This window comes from Fukomys damarensis, unplaced genomic scaffold, assembly GCF_012274545.1.
Source record: "Fukomys damarensis isolate Sample0158 unplaced genomic scaffold, DMR_v1.0_HiC HiC_scaffold_37, whole genome shotgun sequence".
In the NCBI taxonomy this organism is placed as follows: Eukaryota; Metazoa; Chordata; class Mammalia; order Rodentia; family Bathyergidae; genus Fukomys; species Fukomys damarensis.
This window is the reverse complement of record NW_022900949.1, coordinates 67,084,732-67,102,334: the sequence shown is the minus strand read 5'-3', so window position 1 is coordinate 67,102,334 and position 17,603 is coordinate 67,084,732. Positions and strand designations below refer to the sequence as shown.

The window sequence follows — 17,603 nt, the reverse complement described above, 5'->3', positions numbered from 1 at the left end:
TTCAATTTAAAAAAAAAGCGAGTTTTTTTTTTTTTTTTTTTTTTTTTTTTTTTTTAAAAAGAAGAGGTTAGTACTTTAAATTAGAGACCTTTTTTTTAAAAGAAAACATTTGCAATAATGATATTATGGTCTTTCTAGTTTTTAGATAGAATTTTATTGAACTTACTAGACATGCGGACTGTTGGGAACATCCTTGATTTTGAGGAATCCTTGGTTTTCCCTTGTCTGATTTTATGACTTCCAGAAAGTCATGTGTAGCTTGCTTTTGGAAGGAACATTTTGACCTTGTTTTATATTCTGGTAGCTCTTTATTAAAGCAGTTGGGTGGAGGTATAGTTTGCAGAAGAGATAAGTGAGGGTAGATTCTGAGTAGGGCAGGAAGGTAGTGTTGTGGTTGTGCCTGACTACCTCTGGTTTCTTTTTAAAGAGTAATATAGGTCCTGGAAGAGGCTAAGCTGAAGGGAGAGGAAGGGATGACAACAGCTTATAGTAAGATTAAATGTGGTTTAAAAAGTAGACCATTGTGTGACCCAGTAGATAACGTTTTAGAGACAAAAATTTCTTTTTTCTTTTCAGCAGAAATAGTTGAAGGGTTAGAATATAGCCTTGAGTTGGTCATATTTCCTCCCTTTTCATTACTCCAATTTCATAATGGTAAAGACTGTGATGTCCAATACTGTAGCCTGTAGCCATTTGCAGCTATTAAATACTTTAAGCAATCCAAGTTGTGGTGTCCCATAAATGCAAGATGGATACTGGATTTTGAAGGTCTACTACAAAATGTAGCATCTTGCAGGAAGTACAAATTATACTATTTTATGGAAATCATATAAAATTAGTAAGCTAAAATCTTACTGATATTTTTATGTTAAACATGGTGAAATTATTTTTGTTATGTTAAGGTCAGTATTTTAAGGAAATTACATTTTCTTGTTTCTTTTTATGTTTTAAAATGTAGCTATTAGAGGAACGTCAGTTGTTTTTGTGGATTGATTGTATTGGTATCGGTCAATACTGGTATAGATATTTTCATGGCAGTGTTTTCGTTTTGTTTTGTTTTTCTTTGTTACCAGAGATCGAACTGAGGTCCTTGTTCTTGGGAGGCAGGCAGCAGCACCACTGAGCTACATCCTACAGCAGTGTTTTTGAATAGTTTTGTGAAAAGTAAATTTTAAACATTTCTAGGACATGGTGGATATAGACTCATTGATTATGAACTCAGAAACTCAGTTGTATTAGTATCAAACCACCTAACTTTAATATTTACACCGGCTTTTTTTCTGTCATTGTGAGTTTTTGGACGGTTAAAAGAAATGTAAGACTTTCTCTTAGACAATGGTGATTGGCATTGATAATGACAAGTAAAATCTCATCCTCTTCTTCCAAATTGTGAAAACTAGATAGATTTATAAACTCAAACTGATCGGGCTCCCTTGGATATGTTCCAGTCAAACTCACATGCCTAGGGCCACTGGGGTATCAGTTTTCTGGGGTGGTGTCTTGCTGTAGGTCCTCCTTTTACATATCAGACACCTCTCTTTAGTGACTGATATAGAAGACCACATCAGTTATTAAATCTCTGGGCCAGGGATTTAGCTTGGTGGCTCTACGTCAGTGAAAGGTCCTGAGTTCAATCTCTGGTACAAAAAACAAAACAAAACTTAGCCCAAAAAACCAAAAAAGCCTAACCATTAAGTCTCTTAAAAGCAAACACCTACAAAGGCTTTCTAAATCTTTTAATTCTTTCAATTGTTTGATCTTGGAATGAATTAATATATGCAGGCAGATTACTAGGGCAGATGTACATAAAATTTCTAAGTTAAATTATCACTTAAAGTGTGCATACCTTTCCCTTACCCGATTTAGGGCTCTTGGGTCCATATATAATGTCATCCTGTACCAATTACAGTAAAAACTAGTTACCACTTTGTGTCTGGTGACTACTCATATGTTTGTTTAGCCTTTTATCATTCCTTTGAGCTATTTTTTATAACCTGTCTTTTGCAAATGAGAAAACTAATGTGTAACAAGATTGTTATAGAATCAGGATTTCAACATATGTTGATCTTTGAAGCCATATTGAAAAATCACTCCAAAACACTCTCTCAACAACAATAGTAAAGGCAATGATGACTCTAATGATAACGATAATAATGATAATATAGCAACCAGTCTTTACCTCAGGCCTTACTCTGTCGTAGGAATTATGTTCTAAGCAAATATATGTGAAGCTTGATAAATTTGGATCATATTCTATAAATTTAGGCTTTAATTTTGGAATTTCCATAACTTAGTTCCTCCCTATTATTCTCTCTCCCTTTTGGTTGCTGAGGATTGAACCCAGGGCCTTCACACATACTAAGCATGTGACCTAGCTACCATCTTCCTCCTTTAATGCCATTTCTGTGCTTTACATTGGTAGGAGTGATTGTCAGTGAGCAGTTACTTCTTGCTTTTGTATTTTTAAATGTGATAAAATTTGGGGTTCTTATTATTTTAATAATGGATGGAGTCTTTGCTTACAGCATCTGTCCCATACTCCAATAAGTTGAGCAAACTGAGGTCTTGCAGTTGTGTGTGGTTTAAGATTTTGCAGTTTATTCAAGCAGAACTAGGACCTGTCTCTTGTCAACCCCCTGAAGGAAGCCATTCTATATCTGTATTCCTCTAGGTTTCACTGCCTTCTTCATGACCCTCATTTTTGATAGTTATGTTTATTTGTGTCCTGGAAAGCTGAGCATGCTTTTCTTTGTGTCAGAAATTTGTAAGTATACAGTGATCTTGTTTCACACCTTCACTAATTGTTCTTTTATAGGATTTTGATTTAAGCTTGTTTATTTCAAATTTACAGAATGATAGTAATTTTATAATATATTTCTTCAAGTTCCCCACTACTTTCATAATTATGTGGTAAAGTCTCACTTTTTTTAAAGTCTCATTTTATAATAAGACTTACATGGTAAAGAGAAGAATTAGAACATTTGTTTTGATTAATATTCTCTATAAATTAAAACTGATTATCTATAGGTGAGTAACTTATTTACCATAATTATAATATAGCTGTTCATTCGATAATGCTTATCATGGGTGTCTCACGTTTGCTTTTGTGAAATTCTGTTGAGATTGCAGTGAAAAGTAATTATTTAAATTACTTTGGTGATGGTGATGTCATTTAGAGGTTGAATTTTGCTATCATAACAGCCCATGTTTTGAATCACAAATTTGAGAATTAAGTGCTTGGTATTTTGAGCCAGTGGAAATTTGATGTATTCAGAGGTATTCCAGGAAAATAAAGAAAAGATGTTGTGTCCTTTTACTTCCCATTGAGTGCCCATTGTGTAGAAAAAGTTCATCGAATTTTCTGTAAGAGGCACAGTAGAAATTTTTGAAATTACTTGTTGCATTACTTGTGGAGGAATGTAATTTTAAGACCTTTTGTGAAGACCTGCAACATTCTCCTTTATCCACCTGAGTTATTGAATAAGTTATGCTCACCTAGACGTTTAGTCTGGGTTGAATTAAGCTATTTCTTTGAGACAGACGGGGTCATAAGTGAAAATTACAGAGTAGTTCACATCTAGGACCTATTTAATAATTGGTGCCTGTTTATACAGCAGCTTTGTTACATGTTGGCCCCTTCCTCTTAAACATTGAAAAGTTACGAATTTTCTATATGTGAAAAGCATTTGAAATAAATTAAGTATTTAAAATGACATACCTGGGGTATCTTCTGTAGCTTGCAAGGTCTTGCCTTACTTCTTTAGACAAGTGTGAGCTGTTGGGTTAGTGGCAGCATAGAGTTGCTGGCTGTACTAAAAATTTCCTTTTGTTTTATGTGATTTTAAAATGTTGCATGGTGACGCAAATGAAACTGTGGTTTGTGACTGGTTCAATTGTGTGAAAGTCTCCGAATGAAACTTTAAAAATTTTTTGTTGTAGCTATATAAGCAGTCCAAGTTTTTCACTAATTTTTGGAGAAAAGATTTTCATTTGCCGTTGTTTTACCTATCTTTTCTTTTGTGAGGTCCCCAAGATATGTTCTTTGTCATAATAGTTTCAAAGAATGTTGGTGTTTATGCTTTGAAAGGGATTTTGAGTTAGAGATATAAGGTGTTTTAAGCAAATGTCTTTAGTATGCAAATGTTACTCACCAGCATTTCAGAGTTTTCATTAATGAAAAGATATGTTTGCAGTTTGTACCCCTTGGAGATGTCTGTTAATTAAACAAAAAAGGCTTTTTTTTTTAAATTTTATTGAGTTTATTGGTACATTTTAGGGATACAGTACAGTTACATTCATTGTTGGGATCTTGTACCTTTACATGACAGGTCTTGGTTCTCATTTTTTCCCCTTGTCCCTGCCCTCCCTTCACCCCCTCCTCCCCTCCCCATCTACAAACACTTTATTTTCATCTTTTCATTCTCTCACATTTTTTTCTTTTCCCTTTTTGTTCTTCCCCTACGCATCACACCTTCCCTACACCTTTAGCTCCTTTCTTCAAAAAAAGGATTATTTAACAGAGTCTGGTAAAGTATGTTTTTTAAGATCTTTATTCTTTTTGTTCACCATAGAAAAATCTTGAAATAGAAATAAAAGAACATCATAATGCAGAGATAGTTAACATTTATGATTTATGCATTTAAGTTTTTTCCTATTCTTAGCTACATCCATTTAAAATTCTATGTTTTTATTCAAGACTATGTTGTATCTCTCAAGTTATAAGACTAGGCCAGCAGTATTTGTCAATTTGACTACACAGTTTAACCACTTAACATTTCATCTGAGTGTCAGTTTTGCATCCTGTTTATGTGCAGGTGTTGATTCTTTGTGTGTGTGTGTGTGTGTGTGTGTGTGTGTGTATACTGGGGATTGAACTCAGGACCTTGCTCCTGCAAGGCAGGTGGCAGAACCACTGAGCTAAATCCCTGGCTAGGTGTCGATTCTTGTATTGAATAATCTTGATAAAATTGTTGTTTTTATATTTCCTGTTATAAAAATTAAGGAAAAATACTCTTTGGTCATCTTGTATTTAAATAATTGGACTGGTAAGCAGTTAATGAATTGAGAGATGTTTAGTGATTAATAAAGTGTATGTAAAGGGACTCTCTAGTGAGTGTACTTTACATCATTTAGTTAAATGTTCATTGTGCCTACAAGTGAGAAATGTTAACTGAATATCTGAAAGGAGCTTAGGGGAACTTGATAAAAAGTTGCTACTTGTTAAAGAGTAATCGCATACATATCATCCAGTGGCTTTGTAATGTCTTTCCATTTTATAAAAGAGAAAATGAGCTTGTGACACAAGAATGTTTTCAGGAGTTCTAAATACGCTGGTCCAAAGCTGATTGGTAAGTACAAAGCTGTTGTCATTGGTTAGGGTCTGGTTTCTTCCAATTCTTCACTGTCATGATAGGTGTTTTGAATTTTCTTCTTTTCTCCCATTAATCTTTTATCAGTTTTCTGGACAATAAAACTTTAGAAGAGACCTCTTTAGAATCTGAAACAAATTCCTTGATAGGAGCTTTTAGAAAAATTTCTCAAAAGACTAAGTGAGAAATGTTTAGCTAGAAGAAATTTAAGGAAAGTTAAAGGAATTTTTAAAAACAAAAAGTAAGGCTCCTTGTGATCATAATGGTCAGATATTGTGACATTCTCCCAAGTTCATATAGTTATTAGTGCATTCATAAGCTTTGTATTTGCTTTTTGGTTATGGTCCCCAGTGTTAACTTTCATGATAACAGTGGTAGGAAGTCTTAAGTCTTTTAAGATGTGTGTGCTTTGTTGTGGAGATGATTTATTGAAGAATACAGTTGTGGAACAGTCAAATTAATGAGCAGTTTTGATCAGAGTTTCCATTATTTGGGAGGTAATGATGAAGAGGGAATTTAGAGGTAGAGTTGGCTGCAAACAGGTGAATGGTTTTAATGTGGTATGAAGAAAAACTGGGACAGAATGTTTTGGGTGAAGTCTCAGTCTCTCTGTCCCCCCCCCCATAGGCATGTTTATATTTTCATGTCTCTGGCTTGCTCTTTAGGGTTATTTGAAGCTCCACTAAGAACACAGTTTGTCTGAACTGCCAAATAGGAAAGAGCTAAAGTGCCCTAGTGTTCTGAGTCCTCTTTTTTCCTGGAATAGTGAGAACTGATCTTTTAATAGTGAAATTGAGTTGTATTCTTCTTTTTGAGAATGAGCTTAGGCAACTTGGCATTGTATGGAAGTTTATTTACATTGGAAATATATTTTTCACTTCAATGTCTTCAGTAATACATATAATACACAAATTCTATCTGAATTTTTTAAAAAAATTTGTTTGATGGAGGACGAAGGTTTTTCAGAATAATACTTGTTAGTGTTCCAGGAAATTGCACGTCATCACTAACCAGTATCTCAGAAACCCAGTGGGAAGAAGTGAGATAATGTCATTTGCCTCTTACCTTCCTCATGATAGTACTTTTAACAAAGTGATGTATTAGTTACTTGATGAATATTTTATGGGTATAAAATGCTAAATTGCCTTGCAAGTTATGAGTTGAGAAAGAAAATGCTTTTGCAATCAACTCTTCAATATATACACATAATACTTTTGAGTTTATTGAGCACAAAGAGTAGTATCTCAGGAGAACTATTGGCTCTTAATGTTTAACATACTTACATTTTGTTTAGGCATAGCATGGAAACCATTGGGAATTGATGAAGAAGGGGGAATTGAGTGCTGGAAATGGATAGAACCACAGTCAGGCATGAATCTGAGAACTTACTTTTTTTAGAAGCAAAGACTATAAACCCTGAGATATGATAGGAGATTCCATTGTTTACAGAGGTAAAACGGAAATGTGGAAAAAGTAAGTCCTGCACAGCACTGTGCAGATAAAATTTAGTGCTTTTTTTAATGGTGGTGGTCTTACTGGGCATTGAATCCAAGATTTCAGCTATGCTTGCTTGCTTAATTTATTTATAAATTACAGGTGTGCACCACCTGTATACCACCAGCATGTATGCCACCTTTTAGTGCTCTTTTTTACAGTTAAAAAAAAATGTTGGATAGGAACACTGACAACAAAGCTGGATGTCACATCAGTGTAGGTCTCCTCATTGAATTAGTGTGTGTGACCACTTAAACTTGAATCTGGTTAGACAGTGTGCCACTATTTCTACCTACCTCATGGAGTTTGCATCCTCTGGAATGAGAATTTAGGATGCTCTCAGCTCAAACTATTTTACATCTTAGAGATTTTTATGATCATTCACTTCTGCAGCTGCCTGTGTGTTTGAAAGTCAGCCCTTTCTTTGGAACCATTGTGCAGTAGGTTTGCATTTTGAAAAGCTTTTAGAGTGCTTTATTTCCTTTCCCCTGGTTAGCCCGGGACTTTTCCCTGATGCTGGCTTCATGTGATTAAGCAGAATAATTTTGAAGTAAGATGTTGATGTCCAACTTCCAAGATATTGCTGTTTCTGTATTATTACACTCTGCTTGTTTTACCTCTTTAATGACAGTAAAAGTTTGGAAATCTTTGAAACTAAAAGTTGTTGGACATTTTTTGGGCTGTGAATGAGCTAAAATAGTAGCTGAGCATATTTTTCTGTCCTTTTCATCTGCCAATTGTTTTGTAAAACACCATTGTGCGTGGCTCACCCCCTCAGTGGATAGGTGTCATATGTGGCTGTTGTCCATGATTGTGATCTTTCTGTGATCTGTTTCTTGATTCTTTTTGCCCCAAATATTCCTTTTATGCAAACACTTTGAAACTTTTTGTAGAAGTAGTTAAATCAAGTATGCATCAAAATGGATTCTGTTAAAGAAAAATTAATTCTAGTAAAGAAAACATGATTGTTAGTAAGGGAGATTTTTGGTTTTAGGCATAGGCTACTTCTGAGCACATTTCTGTTACATTTCTATGTTTTAGATGTTGCAGTGCAGCTGTTGGTATATCATATTCTATCATAGAAATGTTTTAATTACTGGTCCAGCAATTCAAATTGTATAACTCCAGCCTCTTGGGAGCTGAGGCAGGAGGACAGTAAGTTGGAGCTCAGCCTGGGTAACTTAGTGAGACCTTGTCTTAAAGAAAGAAAGGAAAGGTGAAAAGAGGGGAAAGGGGAAAAAGAAAAGAAAAGGAAAAAGTAGGGCAGGGATGTAGTTCATTGGGAAGCCTTAGGTTAAATTACCAGTACCACAAAAAGAAACACAAACTGTGACTTTTCAACTGTCGTGAGAATAAGGAAGCCATTGGCTGGAGCTAAGGGCTTGTTGGCCTCTTTTGGTGAGGCATAAATGCTAAGCTTACCGTGCTCAGCTTCTGTTTTTTTTTGTAAACAATGCCTGCATTTCCTTCTCTGCCAGCTGCAGTCATCCTGTAGGTTAAGCTGGGTGCTCTGAATATTGCAGCATCTCTGCTATAACTTTATCTACAAAGGACTTAGAAAATATACTCTGTAGCCTACCTATAGAAGCATTGGTCATTTCTCAGAAGTTTCTGGCTTACTCCATTGTTGCCAATGCCTGCCATTTTGTTTTAGTTATTGCTGTGAATCTAAAAGTTCTAGTATATAGTAATTGTTACTCAACTGTTATTGCTTCATAGTCTCCTTGTCTGCACTGCATTTCCTGAAATACCTTGTTTTCACATTACTAATCTGCTTTGGTGCAGAGCTTACAAACAGCATTACTTGGTCTACAGGGAAAACTGACGTCCACAAGGAAAAGTTTTAATAATACTTATTGCTGAGAATAGAGGAATAAAGGCTGAGGAGATGACCCAAGTAACCCAAGAAGGAAGACTTTTTTTTTTCTTTTTACTTTCACTTTCTCCTGTGGCCCAGTAGGGGGAATTTAAAATCTTATGATTTACTTATTTGCTCTAGCCATTGAGCAATGTAAAACATAAACACAGTCAAATTTGTTTCCAGATGTATTTAGCCAAATAAATACAGCAAGCTTAGTCTATTAGGGATATCCTTTATAGCTTGACAATTTTTGTTCTTTTTGAGATAGTTTATTTGACCCACCATTGGGAGCAGAGAGTTGTTGGAGGGTAGAAAATCAATGCCCAGTGTGAGAACCTTCCTAGCCTCTCTTCAATTTTGGAAGCGTTTTTTGAGTTTTGCTGAAACTGTTTTGAGGTGACAAGTAGAGCTTTTGCATTTTCTTGTATTAGTGTATAATTGGTCATATTAAAGAAATCGTCCATTTATTGACTGTAAGGAAGTCTCATAGTGTCTCTTATACATGGATTACTGTATTAGGAAAAAAGCTGACAGCATACATTAAAAATAATTTTTATTGATATATGTATATACAGTAAGACATAAAACAGATACAAATGTTACCTACAAAAATGTTTAGGAAGAACATTTGAAAGACTACCTGAATGTCTTCTAACCAGCAAACAGTAAAGAAAGAAGTTGGTTTTGTTAACTCATATACCAGCAACTGTATCCTCATCTCCATGTATTAAAAATGCATTGGCTTTGCTGAAAGCATGATTCATGAATTTTTATGTATAATTTCACACATTATTTTACATTATAGGTTTTTTTTTTTAAATTGAGTCCACCTCAGTCTGCTTGGTTTCTGAGAAAACTCTCCTCTGACCTCATAAGAGAGGAATGTGTATTCTAGAATGTGTCTTTTTCATGGTGATTCTGTTTCCCTTCCCATACTTTTGAGCAGGAGAAATTGCTGACAACACATGCTGATATGTGGCTTCTGTTAGGAGGATCCACTTAAAAATATTTTAATGTGACAACTTCAGACTTATTAAATGCCTTAGTAAATCTGCATATAAGATATATTTAACATACTTAATGTCTTTGAAAAATTACATTTTTATTGTAAAGTAAATATTTTGAAATGCAGTAAAATAAGTCAGTGTGGGTTTTTTTAAGTGTTTTTTTTCTGAATAGCTGCTTAATCATGCTTTCAATCAGAGAAAACTTGATTTTTTTTCAACAAAAAAGCCCTTATCAAACAGTGCTTGCTTTTAAGTTGGTCTTTAAGGACCCCATTAAAAACGTTTATGTCTTACTAATTTAATTCTTGTCTTTAGAGAAAGAAGAAATGTACGTAAATTGTCTTTGCTATGTTTCTGTTAAGTTCTATGTTAACAGAACAAATTAATTATTATAAAATGAAACATGCTATTTTGGAGTGTGATTGAATAATTTAATGCATTATATTTTTCTTATTATTAAAAAGAAAAATAAGTGCAGTAATAGAAAAATCTCCTAATGGTGTTTTTTATTTGATGCTACAAAAAATAATGGAAACTTGTATTTGAATTTTATTGTGCTAACTATATTAATTTTCCTGTTAGTATTGGTAATAATGGTCGTATGTTATTACCATGGGCATATTTATTTGTTCATTCAATTATCATGTAATTGAAGATGACAGACAACATGCATGCATGGACTTTATGTGGAAGTGGGTGGGAATTCACAAAGTATCTGTGCTTTCATGAATTGTGTTTCCCCTTCTGGTTTTGAAAGTGTCCAGGTCACGAGTTTTTAGTGAGATACGCAGTTTCTTACATAAGATTTCTCTAAATGGTTGGCATAGAAAGAAATAAATAATAGGGTCCAGGCACACATTTGCAGCAGATAGTAGCAGAGTGAATTCTTTCACGTAGAGCAGGAGTTCTTTTGACTGGCAGCTGTAATGAGCTTCAGTCTGACTCTTGGTGTAGGGGATTCTGGCAATGTGGTATGGTACAAAACAAACAAAAAACACGACCATGATACTAAATATATTGCGGCTAGATTTCTTTTTGACTGAGATGGAATTCCTTCTATACTTAAGATGGGACTTAAAGATTTTCCTTGTGATTGCAGTGTAGAAAATGATTAGCAAAAGAAACACAGCCCAGAAAATGCCCACAAAAATATAGTTCGATGCTTTGTGCCACTTGCGCCCCAGTTCGTTTTTAAGTTGTATGCATTGTATTTTTGTAATGTCCCTAACACTCTGGTTGGTCAGGATGATGTTGGGAACAGCAAGCAGGAGCATGAGTATCCACACCACCACTGACAACAGCTTACTGTAGTTCACTGACTGGATGAACGAAGTTGAAAGAGGCTTTACGATTTTGTAATATCTGTCAAAGCTGATAAGTCCAAAGAACACGATGCTGACATACATATTGACATAGAATAGCACGGCAGAGACCCTACACACAAACACGTTCAGCTGCCAGGGCCCTAGGCCTGTGTCACTAAGGATCTTGAAAGGAAAAGTCAGGCCCATTAGAAAGTCAGCAACAACAATGTTCTTGAGATAGACGATGAAACTCTTTGAGCTGGGAACGTAAAAGAAGACCCATCCTGACACCCCATTGAGTAGTATTCCAGTGATGAAGACCACAAAGTACAGCACAGGGATGATCCGCTGAGTGATCAGGGTGTTCTTCGAACAGAGCGGGTCTGGAGGCTGTGTGGTGGTTGAGTTGAGCATCTTGTAACTGCTCAAGGAAAGACCTGGAAAGAGGTGTGGACTAGTTACTCAAAGGTCTCTTTATACGGAGAGGTCACTTTATGGCCTCCATGTCATTTACTGAGTAATAAAGAGAAAGGCAGTGAATGTAGTCAAACCCATCAAGTTCTTCAAGCATTTTACTCCACATAAATGTGGCCCCTTTTCCTTCCTCTTTATTTCTCTTCCTCCCATTCATTCTTCTTAGTTCATTCCTTCTTTTTTCCTTGTGTGTGTGGGGGGTTTGGGAAGAGAAGAACAGAGCAGACAGATGAAAATAAAGAAAAATTGGACATAAAGGACTATGTGAGAACTTCAATTCAGAAACCAGGATTTCTCTAAAATGATAGTGATTTGCTACAAAACACCAGAGTTCCAGGAAATACCTATTTATTTATTTATTATTTTTTTTGATACTGGGGATAGAACTCGGGCCCTTGCGCTTGAGAGGCAGGTGCCAGAACCACTGAGCTAACTCCCCGGCCCGGAAGTACTTATTTAGTGTAGTCTTTCCAGTGTGTCCTTATCTGCCTCATTCACTGAATCTAGAACAGGTGACTTCTGGCTCTTTCAAAATGACTGTGAAAGATAAATGTTTTGAATCAATTCAGGACATCCAGGCAACTACAATAGCGCTACTAAAGATACAAAAGAGGACTTTGAGAACTGCTCAGAAAGTGGCAAGAATGTGTTTGAAGTGAGGGTGTTTTGAGGGCAGTTAATGGCAATGTATTATTTATTGTAATACATTTTTGGAATATATGAGCATTGTTTTGATTATCATGTGTAGTTACATAAAGTTGTGAAGTTTCCTAGAAATGATTTAATGATAGACAAATTTTTTTCTTTCAGAAATATTACAGAAGCCACCACGTATATAAACGAGGACTTCCCAGAAATGATTTCATGAGTGGCACAATTCCTTTATTATAGAAGTCTGTGAGAAGTCATTTGCTTAGGTTGTTGGGACTGCCTTTTTTGGGAGGACACTGCACTGGAGATTGAACCCAGGGTTTTCACACAGAGCTACATCCCCAATCCATTTTATTTTACTTTATTTTTAATTTTGAGACAAGGTCTTGTGAAGTCTGTTTAGTTGTTCAGGTGGGGTTTGAACTTGGGGTCCTCCTTTCTCAGTCCCCCAGAGTGCCTGGCTTACACATTTTCTACCCGCAGTATATCTGCTTGTGGTGATGCTGTAGGTCCAGTACAGTGAGCTCAGAGTCCTCAGAGTGCTGTGAATCTGCACATACAAGCACTTTTGATCCCTGGCATGACCTTCCACCACCCTCCCTTTGTTGGGAGGGACTGACTTGACCCAAGTAAACTTCTGGTTTAGAAATGATGGGAATACCACAGCCTTCCCCCAGATGCTTTCCTGATAATTTGGTTGTTTTGAAGAACTTAGAGATAATATCTTTTCTGCTTGTGCTGTTACCTGTTTTGATATAGCAGTGACTCATGGCTAGGCAAATGGCTTCATTTTTAAATGCACACTCTACATGAGTAAGTAAAAGATTTTCTTTTCTTTTTTTCAGACAGAATCTTACTCTTTAGGCTGGCCTTGAACTTGCAATCCTCCTGCCTCTGCCTCCTAAGTGCTGGGATTACAGACATGTGCCAGTATGCCTGGCTGGTAGTAATTTTTCAACTCTTAAATATTAAAAGTTTTTATAGCAAGGTATTAGTGTATTTTGTGAGTTCAGTTGTCTGAGTGCATGGTCTCTTCTACAGGGCAGAGAAGAACTATGTTCATTTAAGAAATTTGCGACAAAATGTTCTCTTAAAGCTCAGATCAGTCCCAGTGGAAATGGAGACTATCCCAGTACAGTCCATTAACTTTCTCTCCTTGCCCCAGAATCTCAGTTAAGTCACTGTTTTTCACCAGCTCATCCCAGCGCGTTAAGGGAGGAAAGAGTGGTAGCAGAAGAAATGGTAAAAGATGAAAAGGACTAGGTAATGATCATCAACTGAAAAAAAGAAAAAGTAGACCCTTTGGTGAGCCAGTATTTGGGGGTTTTGCCTATGATAGGTATTTCTGGCATTATCATTGAATTTTTGTAGTGAAAGTGGTCATTATGTTAACTTTGAGGCTTTAGGAATGCAAAAAGTGTTTCCCAAATACCTGAGATCATATTTAAGAAACATTTCTATATGTGCCTAAACTTCTTAAGAAGAGATGCTTAACAGGGTAAGTTTTTATTTTCTCTTAGGTGGAACTCCTCGTTTCATGAGCTTAGGTAAATAAGAATGGGTGAATGGCACAGAATGCCTCAGCCAGTATCTACTGTTATGTTGGAGTCTTTGGTAACACAGTTAAGCAATATGGCAGGATAGGATTTATGAGACCCAGTGACAAGTGTAATAGCATCCTGTAGACTGCTTTCCCTCACGTTTTTTCCCCAAATAGAATGCCATTGCCAATGATTTAATCTGATCTGGATAGTGAGTACACTTGTCCCTTAGTGCAGCATAAGGTCATAGGATTGTGCTGCATCGTGTTTTTATGGCAGAGTGCATATGCCATCAGGGTTTCTCTTTGGACAGAATGTATTTTTACAAGCCTGTCTGCAGCAGTGTGTATCACAGAAGTGCATTCATCTTGACAAAAACGTGCATAGTCAGCTCTGAGTTCATCCTTCATTTTCTGCGTATTTATCTTTACTGACCAGTTTTTCTCTTATATATGGCTCGCCTCCCATCATCCTACTTGGGTGCATAATTCTTTGTCTTAAGAAGAGAAATTATCTCTTTATAGCATTTTGATGAAATTATCAAAGCTCTTACTAATGTTTGTTTGATTTTTTTCAATTACCTTTTAATTTTTTTGTTTTTTTCATAAAGCAAAGTCTTCTTTCAGTGAAGTAATTTATCCCAGAGATTGCTTATCATCTCTAAGTGGCCAGAGTGTTTCGTCTGTAAGGATTCTGCTATAGGATGATGATAAAGAAGTAAATTAAAAGAGCACGGACTTTTATTGGAGTATTTTCATACTTACTTTAAAAATGTAGCTTGTATAGTTGTAAAATATTTCAACATATACATTTATTATTGTTTTAGTCTACTAGTTCTTGAGGGCTTAGCCTCACTAATAGGAACAGATAAATTTAGCTGGTTGGTGGTTGGATTTAGTTCTGACTTGCTTTAAGCTGTTATTTTTCTGAATTCTTTCTGGCACTTCTTGGGCTTTAATATACGTGTATATCAGCTTGCTAAAGCAAACACCGAGGTGCTGTAGGTCTGAAGTTTGACATGTACATGAAGGTCCAAGGTCCACTCTGAGTAGCACCCCGCACCTCGCCCCCACCCTTGCCCAGGAGGTGTTTAGTAAGTGGTAAATGGTGAAGTAGGTGAAACATTTGATTTTCTTTTTCCTGTAGTTAAGAGTCCAGACAGGAAAAACAAATTACCTTGTAGATGGCCCTGAAATCTTGGTTCATTTATTAAGAGAAATTCTTACAGATTTTATCATAATCATCCTTTTTGTTTCACATGAACATAAATAGATATTTTTATAAAAACTTGATAGAAAACAAGGGACAGTGATCATTTTATATTTACCTGGAATATTCCTAAAAGATCAGGAGATTCTTTCTTAGAAACAAAAGAGGTTAAGTGCTCTGTGGAGAAATAATGTGTGTGATCCAGAGCAGCACTGAACATGTGCTGGTGGGGGATGATGTTCTCACGTCAGAGCATGGCTTACTCCTGCAGAGAGAGTATGAGGAAGGCAGGGGCTGGGTAGAGTGCTGGGAGGACTTTCACACCTCCATGTATGTATGTATTTGTTTGTTTGTTTATTTGATTTGAATCAAATATGCCTAACAAATTAGTTATCTCTTATCTGAAATATTTGGGACCAGAAGTACTTCAAATTTTGGATTTTTAAAATTTTGCAATACTTGCACATTCATAATGAGTTGTCTTTGTAATGAGACACAAATATAAACACATAGTTCATTTATGTTTTATGTACACCTTATACATATAGCCTGAAAGTAATTGTATACAATACTTAGTATGCCTCTGTTTTGACATCCATCACAAGATCAAGTGTGGAGTTTTCCACTTGTACATTGTGTTGGCTCTCAAAAAGTTCAGATTTTGGAGCATTTTGGATTTTAGATTTTTGGAGTAGGGATGTTCAGCTTGAATTGCTGTTCACACCAGTGGCTAGTAAATTAACAATTAACAATATTAGTATTAGGCAGGGGTAAGGGAAAAAAATGAGAGCCAAGACCTGTCATGTAAAGGTGCAAGATCCCAATGATGAATGTTACTGTAGTGTATACCTAAAATGTACCAGTAAACTCAATGAGAGAAAAAAAAAGATACAAAACTAAAAAAACAAAACAAACAAACAAAAAAAACCCACAAAAAAACTATATTAGTTTCAAAAATTTTTTTCTTAGGAGTCTTTATATTTTTTCTTTTGTGTTTTTGAAATATTTCAAAATTAGGAAAAGTACATGGAAATGGTTTGCATTCAGGTCGTCCTTTGTAAGTCCCTAATCAGTGATGAACCTCTTTCCTCTGTTTTTTAACCCACTGCATATGAAGGAACAGTGCTGCTATTTCCTTCTCACTCCTACTCTGGACAGGAAAACTTTCAGTCCAAGCTTTCTGAGACCTTTGTTTTCTAGCCAATCTTATACCAATAGAAAATGTTAGAGTTGTGTGAGATAAATATGTACATTTCTAAACGTTTTAAATCTTTTATATTAAATAAATAATAAATAATAATGTATTTAATAGTATTATTTAACATCTTTCATCAGGCTCCTAATCTTTTTCATTCCATAAGCTAGGTATTTCAGAACTTGGATCTTGACTTTGGGCCCTTCCTGTGTCTTTTAGCACTGATTCCTTAGGGGTAGGTAAGCAGTATGCTCTGTTTTAAAATGTAGACCTCTCTAGAAATAAAGATCATTGTAACCATGCCAAGTGATTTCACAGAAGTTACTCTTCTTTTTTTGTAACTGACCACACCCTCTGTTTCTCAGAAATCATTTTTGTACTTGGCTCCCTGTTCAAACCTCACAGTGGCTGTCTTACCCTGATCTGTCTTCCCCGAGGCCCCTTGTCTGGCTTATGTCCCTCTAGTACAGCCAGTGATAATCCCACCACCCAGAAGAAGGAACCCCTATTCTTTCTTAATTGCCCTGAACATTTAATGTTTGACATTCAGAACACTTCTCGGAAGTCACTAGGAAACAAGTGTAGAAGTCTGTGATCTTTTTTTTTTTAACTGCTCTGCGGAATTTGATTTTACTGATTCCCTTTTACTGAAACCTTATGCTCCTAAGGTACATTGTAACCCATGGCTCCTGAACATCTCATATCTTTTTTCCTTTGCCAAGACCTCTGGTTCATTTCTCACTAAATACATTAGAACATGCAAACACTGGAAATATTTCAGTCACAGAGAACTCTTAGGACGTTTCCAGGCTAGGGAGAAGCCAAAGAGAATTAGTTGAAGGTGCGCTAAAGGCTGTCATTGAAGGAGGAAGCAGAGGAACAGATGGGGCACTTGTCTGGCTTCAGGATTGCTGGTATCAGGCAGCCTTCTGGAGCATGCAGTAATGAAGATTGATAACTTGGCTTTAGCTGGGCAAAGAAGGAGAGGGAGCAAGTTTTGGGGAGAGATGTGTAGGAATAGATACCAAGATACATGAGATGAGAGCTCACTGGGGGTCAGGGATTGCTTAAGCTCTTTGAACCTGCTGGTGGGTCACTATTACCCCACTTTACAAATGAAGAAACTGATGCTTGAAATAGTCAAATCACTCTAATCAGTGACAAATAGTGTAGCCAGTATGTGTCCGCACAGCATTTAAACTAGACCTACTAAACTCCACGCCAGTGCTACCCTATTGCAAGTACATATGGGGTAGCCTGTTCTTGCGTGTGGGCTTGGGTATTGCGCACAAGCCCTTCTTTGTTTTTCTGGAACCTTGTCTTTAGGATTTAGTTAGCCAGCATTTTTTAAAGGAAGGGCATGTGTTTGGTCTGCATGTGCACTTGTGAGTGTAGATGACAGTGTTTGGGTCTAGGTTCTAAAGTTCTGCGTGGTTGGATCAAGTACCACGCAGTACCACTTCACAAAGAACCTTTTTTTTTTTTTTTTTTTTAATTT

General features: G+C 36.1%; 2 protein-coding genes across 13 annotated transcripts in view; one reads left to right on the top strand and one right to left on the bottom strand.

Moving 5' to 3' along the window:
• Med12l (mediator complex subunit 12L) overlaps window positions 1-17,603 on the top strand; it is a 305,898-nt gene that overhangs the window by 103,971 nt on the left and 184,324 nt on the right. The gene's annotated exons all lie outside the window — the stretch shown is intronic.
• P2ry14 (purinergic receptor P2Y14) overlaps window positions 9,364-17,603 on the bottom strand; it is a 20,038-nt gene continuing 11,798 nt past the window's right edge. For both annotated transcript variants that reach the window (XM_010625309.3, XM_010625310.2), the window contains exon 2: window positions 9,364-11,472. In XM_010625309.3, coding sequence (XP_010623611.1) covers window positions 10,436-11,449 — 1,014 coding nt within the window. In that variant the 5' untranslated portion in view covers window positions 11,450-11,472 and the 3' untranslated portion in view covers window positions 9,364-10,435. The remainder of the gene's footprint in view (window positions 11,473-17,603) is intronic.